A 12,135-nucleotide genomic window follows, 5' to 3' on the forward strand; every position below is an offset into this window, starting at 1 on the left:
GAAAGGCAGGGACTGGGGGAACCCACATTTGGGTAATAAAGGGTATGTCTGCAATTCCATCTTGGGATGCACAGAATTATTCACATATCTGTGTTTTATAGCTCAGTGACTGTAGGCTTCATTTTCAGACACAGCAAGGAAAGGCTTATGGCATATATGCCACAATTAGGAGACAGATGGATTTGGGGTGCCTGAGTGGCTCAGTTGGCTAAGCGTCTGACTCTTGATTTTGGTCCAGGTCTTGATCTCAGGGTCATGGGATCGAGCCCTGTGTCAGGCTCCATGCTGAGTGTGGAGCTTGCTTGAGATTCTCTTTCTCCCCTTCTCCTTCTGCCCCTCCACCCCAGCTTGTGTGTGCTCTCCATCTCCCTCCAAAAAAAAAAAAAAAAAAAAAAGAGAAAAGAGACAGATGGACCTGCCTAGATGTTGCTGGTTTGGCTCATGACCTGGCAGTTTCCCTGTTTTCTAAATTTCACCCACATAGAGTTTCGAGTGAAGAACATGTTGCCAGTATATAACATGGTAGGTTTATAGCATCTGGGACCTCTCCCTCATTCTCCCTTCTCCTTTCTCTTTTAGAAATCATTATCGTCAGAGTGCAGCCGTCATGGGGGGAGCGTCTAAGAAGTGTTTTTATACCCTCACCTTTGTGGTCACCTTCCCGCACAATGAGGATGCCTGCTACCTGGCCTACCACTATCCCTACACCTACACAGCCCTCCTGGTAACGTCCTCTTGACAGCATCACACTGGCTGGGCTGAAGGGGCTCTTCAGGGTTTCCCTGGAAACATTCGGGAGACCCTGGCATCCTGGTGGGGAGCTATTATTGCCTTCCTAAGGGAGCGAGGCTTTGCTGTCACCAATTTGGTGGCTTCCTGTGGGTTCCAGCTTCGTCTGTGGGCCAAGCAGGATCCTGGGGTCATGACCAGGGATGTTCTGAGGACCCAAGTGTCAGTCAAGGCTCTGCATCGTCAGGTTGAGTGTAGGAGGAGGTGGGGCCGTGTCGTAGGGGCTCTGTCTTTAAGAAGCCCTCAAGTTTAAACATGAAGTCGCGAGATTGGAATGAGATGATCTAGTTGAAATGGGGAGAGGGGAAGAAAGAAAAATGGTTTCTAAAAAAAAGAAAGGAAGAAAGAAATGGGGGTAAAAACCATAAGGTCAGCCGGGAGGCAGATTTGAAGCCCATGGCCCCATTGAGAGGAGTGAAGCAGAAGGTAAAGGAGTGGAGAAGAAGCTGGAGAAAACCACCTGAGCCTGTGAGCAAGCAGCCACTTCAGCTTTTCTCCACAGTGGTTCCCATGGCCTTGAGCAGAGGTGCTAGAAGGTTCCAGGGTGCACGAGAGGCGTGGAAGAAGTCAACACAGAGTCCCTGCAAATGAGGGCCTCAGTCTGGCTATGAGAGGGTTGTGGAGTCAGTCCAAACCTGAAGTTAGCATTCCCGTGTTCGGTCAGGCCTTGCAAAAGCCTCACTGGACGGATCTGAGAAAACTGCTGAAATTGTGCAGTTTCCTGTCATTTGGAAAAGCTGGCAAACTATCCCTTTCCCCCCAGCTATTTCATCGCTATCCTGAGGATTAATGAGCTAGAAGTATCTTCTGTAAAGTACTCTCATCCTCTGTGTTAATGCAAAATGTTATTAGCATATTTATAATATGTGCTGTATGTGTGAGTGTATCTCTCACTTAGCCTGAAGGAGCATTTTCATTGTAAGTCTGTGATAAGGAGTGGGAAAAGATAATAACCAAGAACGTCCCTTGCCTTCAAAAGGAATGTTCAGGTATAAGTGAAAGTTTTTCTCCATCGAGAAGGCATATCTGAAACCACTTGGCTAACTGCTTCAGGAAAGTGCATCTGCCCTGCTCCCCATATGTTGTCTTGCCTAAAGAGAGATTTTTTTTTTACTGTTTTCCAGATTGCAAAAGATACACAACTAGTATTATTTGTGTTTCACACTTAGGGATCTCAAGAAGAATCCAACAAATGTGCGTCACGAGCTATGCCGTAACAAGCTATGTTTATTATAAAACATGCTTTTTGCCTCTAGGGATGTAGAGCAGGGAAGATTCACGATCCCCTTCAACAGCTGCTTTTATTGTCTTGCCTGAGAAGTGCCGTGTGTACAAAGTCGACTGGGGAAGGGGACTCCTCTTTGCATGTGTGTTTTGCCTTTTCTGTTGGGGGAAGGATCCAGGGGTCCAGGACCCTGTTCTTTTCCCTTGTTGGAATATCTTAGACACTGATGTGATTCTCAGTGGCAGTTAATATAAAACTTTAGAGCTTGAAGGGGTTTGGGAAGTTGTCTGATGCACCCTTGTCTTTTACAGATGCAAACATTGAGGCCTAGACACCTCGCATCTAGCTAGTGGCCAAGCAGGGAGGACCACCAGCCTGGGATGGATATTCGTGTTCCCTTTCTGCTTCTCTGTAGAAAAAGTGTAGAAGAAATTCAGAAGAAGTTCTGCTCTGGGATCAGATCGGTATCCTTGCCTGCTCTGATGGACAGTAGCTACTATAACGGTAGTCTACTTTTGTAGGTACATGTAGTATCATGTCAGATGGTTGGGTTCAAGTCATCAACCCATGGTTTTTATCTGTAACAGTGAGTGCCATGGATGTGGTTCAGCAGGATCGTGTTGTTCCTCAAACACAGTCCAGTCCCATTCTTACCCCAAGATGCTCTGGCAGGTTCTTGTGAGGTGCCCGCAAGCTGTTTCAAAGTCTAGAACTTACAGTAAGAAGCCAGATGCAGTCAAGCTCTGGCTGAAAAAGTTTCAGACTTTGAATCAACTTGCAGGCACCTTGCAAGAACCCATCAGACCATCTTGGGGTACGAATAGGACCGTGTTTGGCTCCCTCTCTGTTTTTATCTTACTTTCTTTTTCCTTTCCTTCCCCTATGCTCATCTGTTTTGTTTCTTAAATTCCACATGTGAGCGAAATCATATGGTATTTGTCTTTCTCTGACTGACTGATTTCGCTTAGCATAATGCCCACCAGCTCCATCCACGTCATTGCAAATGGCAAGATTTCATTCTTTTTGATGGCCGAGCAATATTCCATTGCATAGACTTAACTCTAGGAAACACACTGAGGGTTGCCGGAGGGGGTGGTGGGTGGGAGGACGGGGTAACTGGGTGTTGGGCATTAAGGAGGGGCCCTTGATGAAATGAGCACTGGGTGTTACATGCAACTGATGAATCACTAAACTCTACCCCTGAAACTAATAATATGCTATATATTCACTAAAATGAATTTAAATAAAAAATTAAAAAGAAAAAGAAAAAAAATGGGACCATGTTTGGGAAACAACGCTATCCAGCTGAACCACATCCGTGGCACTCAGTGTTATGGATAAACACCTGGGTTGATGACTTGAACCCACCGTCAGAGGTTGTACAACCACACAGCTTGGTGGCTGCCTGTACCTATAAAAGTGGGTTCCAGTTGTAGGGGCTACTGTCCATCACATATTATGCCTCAGGTCCAATTACCTTTTGTGCTCTTGTCAGACCACAGGGTCTGAAATTTACAACCAACAAATAGCTTGGGAACCAGTAGAGTCGAGGGGGGGATAATTTTGTCTTGAGGGGGGACAAAAACACAAGAAAAGAGGAGCCCCCTCCCCTCCCATTTCCTTGGTCTCCAGGAGAGGGAGAGAGAGAGATCTTGTGAATTGATGCTTACTGGCTTGTTCCTTACCCTGTTGACTGGGAATCTCTTCCCATTGGGGAAGTTTGAGGAGAGTTAATGAAAAAGAGACAAAGGAAAAGGGATATGTTTTTGTTTCTCCTAAGTGAGCAGAACAGAATAAGAAGGACATTTGTTACTTGAAAGTGAAAAATGGTAGTCCGTTTTGGGTTTTACATTTCCAGTAACGCATGGTCTTTGTTCTCTCCAGATTTAAGACTATAATTGACTCTAAGACTTCTCTTAAAAATCTCTTCCTCCCATCCTGGACACGATGAGTACATTCCATAGTGCACACTACTCATTTTTATTTTTGGACATGTCCTAAGGAGAAACAGTTTTTCTCCTAACAGATCAATGATAAATTAAATGTGAATGATACCCCAAGGGCAGAATTAACTGCATGTTACTTGGGGGTGATCCTGGGGTGGGGGGTGGAAAATACATTTCTATGTGGAATTCACAATTTGTAAATCTCCTATAATATGGATTATGTTTAATAATTAAAGACATTTTTATAGTGGAGGACATGTGTATTGGTTGTTTTTCAACATGAATACAATTTTGCAACTTAAAAAATTTTATTATTCTCTTATAATAAGAGAATTAGCATTTGGTTCTTTCAAATTGATATCTTCCAGATGCTTGCCAGGAACTCTGTTAGATAATTGTCCAAATTATAGTATTAAGATCAAGCAAAAAGAAAGAAATATTATTATAATTATGAAGCAAGCAAATGGAATTCTATTTCAACCATTCATATCAAGCTGTCAATAATTGCAGTGATGGTTCAAGTGTTAGCAATACTCATTAAAGTGTTTGGATTATATTGTGGATTGTCCCAAGGTAGACAGTAGTATTGGTTGAAAATGGGGTCCCAAGAGAGTTTCTGATGGACGTTTTAGAGGGCAAGGAAGTAGGATCTCACTGGGAACTTATAACGGTACAAGTTGGCAAGAGGAAAAGTGATCATAAGTAGGGTCCGTATGTTTGCAGAGCTTAAGACTCTGAAAATTTGAGCAGGATTTTTCAGCAGACATATATACGTATGGTGGCAGGTGTTCCCATAAATATCTTCAGAGATGAAATGGAGTATAGTGTAGGGAAAGAGAAAGAGAGCGAGAGAAGGAAAGAAAAGAGAAAATTAGAATGTCATTTGCACAATCTTTTAGAAGGGCTCAGCATATAAAAGCAATTACTAGTGGGTTGTTATGAAGGGTAAATGACTTGATACGTGGAAAATGTTAGCCAAGTGCGTGCATGTAGTGAGCGATATTAGGTGGTAGGTATCAGAGCATTTATTCTCTTTTTTATAATGATGTGTGATCATTTTCTCCATTGGGCTGATGGGGAGATACCCATTCCAAAAAAATAAAATTAAAATTCTGTAAAAAATCCAAATAAAGGACCATAAAGAAATAAATACAAAGGCTACTGATGGCTGTCTTAGGGTAGTTGATTAAAATAATTTTTTAACTCTCTTTTCCAAATCATCAACGATATAACTTCATTTATTTTTAATGGAAAAAGGATATTAACATCATCTTTTCTTTCTAATTGGCAAATCTATGAGCAGACACCTGGAGATGAGTCATTTCTCTCCCTTCTTAAAGTAAGTCTGTTTAATGTAGGGAGAGTGGTACTGGCAGATGGGGCAGTCTGAGAGAGCCCATTAGAACCCACTGGCAACACGCTCTATGGCTTCTCTTATACATGTCATTTATTTTTGTCTTGTGATGAGAAGCCTTCCAGTCTCCAACGAGTTTATTTAAGTGACAACTGAGGACTAGTCTGTATACAAATAAAATCGGCCGTCTCCTTAGTGGTGAGTTTTCTTCTGAATTAGGGGGACAGAGAGGATAGTAGTTTAGGGGCTAACAATGACAAATGAACTATTTTGGGTGCAGGTACTTCTCACTTTATCAACAGCCGTCGGTGGGGTAATGTGCTGAGGTCAGTGAAATCTTTTCTGGCAGTTTTAAGGGAGTAGCTGATAGAGGAGAAGGGGGCAAAAGCTCAGCTGCAGCCTACCTTATCAGCCTGGCATCTTTCATGGAGAGGTAGGATTTGCTTCTAAGAAGACAGTCTCTCTGGGGCTCCCATCATTGCCTTGAACTCATTCCCATTTTTGCAAAGACACCCGCCCCTGTGTCTTCTGCGGGGCTGCGATTATATGTGGTTGTTGGCATGTGCATTCTGAAGCCCTGCTCCTCTCATCATTGATCCCAGCAAAGTCCAAGTACACATGGCCTTGCTGGACTGGAGATGGAGCATTCACCTCTAATCCATTTCCTGGAGAACAATACAGAGCCATTTCTGCAAAAGGAAATCCTACAGAAGTTTATAGCTGGTTTACTTCTGGAAGTCTTCTGTATGACTGGAATCAGGATAATGCCTAAGAATGGAGGTGTTACATATTTGGTGGCAGGTAGAATGGGGCAGAGATTTCCTTGAGGGGTGTGGGGAGGGTTGTATTGTATGAACAAGTACAGTTTACAGAAAATGAACTTCAGAGGTGCCTGGGCGGCTCAGTAGGTTACGCATCTGCCTTCGGTCATGATCCCAGGGTACTGGGATTGAGCCCCACATTGGGCTCCCTGCTCATCCTTCTTGTGCTCTCTCTCTCTCTGTCAAATAAGTAAAATCTTTTAAAAAGAGTGAATTTCAGCGAACAGAAAATAGGCATTTGTTGAGTTGTGATATTATTAATCATAAAAATATAATAATTGAAAATTTAACAGAGAATTCATAGGAGAAGAAAACTTTGAAACCTTGCTTCCTACCGCATTTGCTGCTAGGAGGTGTGGTAAGGTGATATTGTTGTTCTTGTTTATTAGAGTTGATGCACGATGTTACATTAGTTTCAGGTGTATGACACAGTGATTGGACATATCTGTAGGTCATGCTGTGTTCACCCCAAGTGTAGCTACCATCTGTAAGGTGTTGCTGTTTCCCGCCCCCCCCCCCCCCAGGATCTATTTTATTTATTTATTTATTTATTTATTTATTTATTTATTTTTACTTTAAATTTTTATTGTTATGTTAATCACCGTACATTACATCATTAGTTTTTGGTGTAGTGTTCCATGATTCATTTGTTTGTGCATAACACCCAGTGCTCCATGCAGAATGTGCCCTCTTTAATACCCATCACCAGGCTAATCCATCCTCCCATCATCCTCCCCTCTAGAACTATCAGTTGGTTTTTCAGAGTCCATCCTCTCATGGTTCATCTCCCCCTCTGATTTACTCCCCTTCATCTTCCCGTCCTGCTATCATCTTCTTCTTTTCCTTTTTCTTAACATATATTGCATTATTTTCTTTCAGAGGTACAGATCTGTGATTCAGCAGTCTTGCACAATTCACAGTGCTCACCATAGCACATACCCTCCCCAATGTCTATCACCCAGCCACCCCATCCCTCCCACCCCCACCACTCCAGCAACCCTCAGTTTGTTTCCTGAGATTAAGAATTCCTTATATGAGTGAGGTCATATGATACATGTCTTTCTCTGACTGACTTATTTCACTCAGCATAACACCCTCCAGTTCCATCCACGTCGTTGCAAATGGCAAGATCTCATTCCTTTTGATGGCTGCATAATATTCCATTGTGTATATATACCACTTCTTCTTTATCCATTCATCTGTCGATGGACATCTTGGCTCTTTCCACAGTTTGGCTATTGTGGACATTGCTGCTATAAACATCGGGGTGCACGTACCCCTTCGGATCCGTACATTTGTATCTTTGGGGTAAATACCCAGTAGTGCAATTGCTGGATCGTACGGTAGCTCTATTTCCAACTGTTTGAGGAACCTCCATACTTTTTTCCAGAGTGGTTGCACCAGCTTGCATTCCCACCAACAGTGTAGGAGGGTTCCCCTTTCTCCGCATCCCCGCCAACATCTGTCATTTTCTGACTTGTTAATTTTAGCCATTCTGACTGGTGTGAAGTGGTATCTCATGGAGGTTTTGATTTGGATTTCCCCGATGCCGAGCGATGTTGAGCACTTTTTCATGCATCTGTTGGCCATTTGGATGTCTTCTTTGGAAAAAGGTCTGTTCATGTCTTCTGCCCATTTCTTGATTGGATTATTTGTTCTTTGGGTGTTGAGTTGGATAAGTTCTTTATAGATTTTGGATACTAGCCCTTTATCTGATATGTCACTTGCAAATATTTTCTCCCATTCTGTCGGTTGTCTTTTGGTTTTGTGGACTGTTTCTTTTGCTGTGCAAAAGCTTTTGATCTTGATGAAATCCCAAGAGTTCATTTTTGCCCTGGCTTCCCTTGCCTTTGGCGATGTTCCTAGGAAGAAATTGCTGCGGCTAAGGTTAAAGAGGTTGCTGCCTGTGTTCTCCTTTAGGATTTTGATGGATTCCTGTCTCACATTGAGGTCTTTCAACCATTTGGAGTCTATTTTTGTGTGTGGTGTAAGGAAATGGTCCAGTTTCATTCTTCTGCATGTGGCTGTCCAATTTTCCCAACACCATTTGTTGAGGAGACTGTCTTTTTTCCATTGGACATTCTTTCCTGCTTTGTCAAAGATGAGTTGACCATAGAGTTGAGGGTCCATTTCTGGGCTCTCGATTCTGTTCCATTGATCTCTGTGTCTGTTTTTGTGCCAGTACCATACTGTCTTGATGATGACAGCTTTGTAATAGAGCTGGAAGTCCGGAATTGTGATGCCGCCAGCTTTGCTTTTCTTTTTCAACATTCCTCTGGCTATTCGGGCTCTCTTCTGGTTCTGTACAAATTTTAGGATTACTTGTTCCATTTCTTTGAAAAAAGTGGATGGTATTTTGATGGGGATTGCATTGAATGTGTAGATTGCTCTAGATAGCATTGACATCTGCACAATGTTTGTTCTTCCAATCCATGAGCATGGAACGTTTTTCCATTTCTTTGTGTCTTCCTCAATTTCTTTCCTGAGTATTTTATAGTTTTCTGAGTACAGATCCTTTGCCTCTTTGGTTAGATTTAATCCTAGGTATCTTATGGTTTTGGGTGCAATTGTAAATGGGATCGACTTCTTAATTTGTCTCTCTTCTGTCTTGTTGGTGTATAGGAATGCCACTGATTTCTGTGCATTGATTTTATATCCTGCCACTTTACTGAATTCCTGTATGAGTTCTAGCAGTTTTGGGGTGGAGTCTTTTGGGTTTTCCACATACAGTATCATATCATCTGCAAAGAGTGAGATTGACTTCCTCTTTGCCGATTTGGATGCCTTTGATTTCTTTTTGTTGTCTGATTGCTGTGGCTAGGTCTTCTAACACTATGTTGAATAGCAGTGGTGAGAGTGGACATCCCTGCTGCGTTCCTGACCTTAGGGGAAAAGCTCTCAGCTTTTCCTGATTGAGAATGATATTCGCTGTAGGTTTTTCATAGATGGCTTTTATGATGTTGAGGTATGTACCCTCTATCCCTATACTCTGAAGAGTTTTGATCAAGGAAGGATGCTGTACTTTGTCAAATGCTTTTTCTGCATCTATGGAGAGGATCATATGATTCTTGTTCTTTCTTTTGTTAATATATTGTATCACGTTGATTGATTTGTGGATGTTGAACCAACCTTGCAGCCCGGGGATAAATCCCACTTGGTCGTGGTGAATAATCCTTTTAATGTACTGTTGGATCCTGTTGTCTAGTATTTTGGTGAGAATTTTTGCATCCATGTTCATCAAGGATATTGGTCCGTAATTCTCCTTTTTGGTGGGGTCTTTGTCTGGTTTTGGGATCAAGGTAATGGTGGCCTCCTAAAATGAGTTTGGAAATTTTCCTTCCATTTCTATTTTTTGGAACAGTTTCAGGAGAATAGGTATTAATTCTTCTTTAAATGTCTGGTAGAATTCCCCTGGGAAGCCATCTGGCCCTGGGTTTTTGTTTATTGGGAGATTTTTGATGACTGCTTCAAATCCTTAGTGGTTATAGGTCTGTTTAGGTTTTCTGTTTCTTCCTGGTTCAATTTCGGTAGTTGATATGTCTCTAGAAATGCACCCATTTCTTCCAGGTTATGTAATTTGCTGGCATAGAGTTGCTCATAATATGTTCTTATACTTGTTTGTATTTCTTTGGTGTTGGTTGTGATCGCTCCTCTTTCATTTATGATTTTGTTGATTTGGGTCATTTCTCTTTTCTTTTTGATAAGTCTGGCCAGGGGTTTATCAATCTTGTTAATTCTTCAAAGAACCAGCTCCTAGTTTCGTTGATCTGTTCTACTGTTCTTTTGGTTTCTGTTTCATTGATTTCTGCTCTGATCTTTATTATTTCTCTTCTCCTGCTGGGTTTAGGCTTTATTTGCTGTTTTTTCTCTAGCTCCTTTAGGGGTAGGGTTAGGTTGTTGTGTATTTGAGACCTTTCTCGTTTCTTGAGAAAGGCTTGTATTGCTATATACTTTCCTCTCAGGACTGCCTTTGCTGCATCCCAAAGATTTTGAACAGTTGTGTTTTCATTTTCATTGGTTTCCATGAATGTTTTTAATTCTTCTTTAATTTCCTGGTTGACCCAGCCATTCTTAGTAGGATGCTCTTTAGCTTCCATGTATTTGAGTTCTTTCTGACTTTCCTCTTGTGATTGAGTTCTAGTTTCAAAGCACTGTGGTCTGAAAATATGTAGGGAATAATCCCAGTCTTTTGGTACCAGTTGAGACCTGATTTGTGGCCTAGGATGTGATCTATTCTGGAGAATGTTCCATGGGCACTAGAGAAGAATGTGTATTCCGTTGCTTTGGGATGGAATGTTCTGAATATGTCTGTGAGGTCCATTTGGTCCAGTGTGTCATTTAAAGTCTTTATTTCCTTGTTGATCTTTTGCTTAGATGATCTGTCCATTTCAGTCAGGGGGGTGTTAAAGTCCCCCACTATTATTGTATTAATGTCAATGTGTTTCTTTGCTTTTCTTATTAATTGCCTTATATAATTGGCTGCTCCCATATTAGGGGCATAGATATTTACAATTGTTAGATCTTCTTGGTGGATAGACCCTTTAAGTAGGATATATTGTCCTTCCTCATTTCTTATTACAGTCTTTGGTTTAAAATCTAATTCATCTGATATAAGGATTGCCACTCCAGCTTTCTCTTGGTGTCCATTAGCTTGGTAAATGGTTTTCCACCCCCTCACTTTCAATCTGGGGGTGTCTTTGGGTCTAATGTGAGTCTCTTGCAGACAGCATATTGATGGGTCTTGTTTTTTAATCCAATCTGATAGCCTGTGTCTTTTGATTAGGGCATTTAGTCCATTTACATTCAGGGTAACTATTGAAAGATATGAATTTAGTGCCATTGTATTGCTTGTAAGGTGACTGCTACCGTATATTGTCTGTGTTCCTTTCTGGTCTATGCTGCTTTTAGGCTCTCTCTTGGCTTAGAGGACCCCTTTCAATCTTTTTTGGAGGGCTGGTTTGGTGTTTGCAAATTCCTTTAGTTTTTTTTTGTCCTGGAAGATTTTTATCTCTCCTTCAATTTTCAATGACAGCCTAGCTGGATATAGTATTCTTGTCTCATATTTTTCTCGTTTAGTGCTCTGAAGATCTCATGCCAGTCCTTTCTGGCCTGCCAGGTCTCTGTGGATAGGTCTGTTGCCAATCTAATGTTTCTAGCATTATGAGTTACATATCTCTTCTCCCGAGCTGCTTTCAGGATTTTCTCTTTGTCTCTGAGACTCGTAAGTTTGACTATTAGATGTCGGGGTGTTGACCTATTTTTATTGATTTTGAGAGGGGTTCTCTCTGCCTCCTGGATTTTGATGCCTGTTTCCTTCCCCACATCAGGGAAGTTCTGTGGTATAATTTGCTCCAATATACCTTCTGCCCCTCTCTCTCTTTCTTCTTCTTCTGGGATCTCAATTATTCTAATGTTGTTTTGTCTTATCGTATTACTTATCTCTCGAATTCTGCCCTCGTGATCCTGTAGTTGTTTATCTCTCCTTTTCTCAATTTCTTTATTTTCCATCATTTGGTCTTCTATATCGCTGATTCTCTTTTCTGCCTCATTTATCCTAGCAGTTAGCGCCCCCCATTTTTTATTACACCTCATTAATAGCCTTTTTGATTTCGACTTGGTTAGATTTTGGTTCTTTTATTTCTCCAGGAAGGGTTTCTCTAATAACCTCCATGCTTTTTTCAAGCCCAGCGAGTATCTTTAAAATCCTGATTCTGAATTCTAGGTCCGACATTGTACTAATGTCCGTATTGAGTAGGTCCCTGACAGACGTTAGTACCTCTTGTTCTTTTTGTTGAGGTGATTTTTTTCGTCTTGTCATTTAGTCCAGAGGAGAATAGATGAATGAGAGAACAAAATGCTAACAGGTTAAGAACGTCCCCAGAAAATATACTCTAAACAAATCAGAAAAGACCTGAAATCAGCGGAGAAGAAAGGGAAAGAAAGAAAAAAGAAAGAGAAAAGAAAAGAAAAAGACAAAGACAAAGAAAAACAGAACAAAAC

The 12,135-nt window shown here is 41.4% G+C and overlaps 1 protein-coding gene across 1 annotated transcript in view; it reads left to right on the forward strand.

Moving 5' to 3' along the window:
• The window catches only part of AGBL1 (ATP/GTP binding protein like 1), a 724,399-nt gene that overhangs the window by 132,842 nt on the left and 579,422 nt on the right, over positions 1-12,135 (forward strand). The window contains exon 16 of the mRNA XM_035728075.1: positions 580-724. Coding sequence (XP_035583968.1) covers positions 580-724 — 145 coding nt within the window. The remainder of the gene's footprint in view (positions 1-579; positions 725-12,135) is intronic.

The sequence above is a fragment of the Zalophus californianus genome, chromosome 6 (genome assembly GCF_009762305.2).
Source record: "Zalophus californianus isolate mZalCal1 chromosome 6, mZalCal1.pri.v2, whole genome shotgun sequence".
NCBI lineage: Eukaryota > Metazoa > Chordata > Mammalia > Carnivora > Otariidae > Zalophus > Zalophus californianus.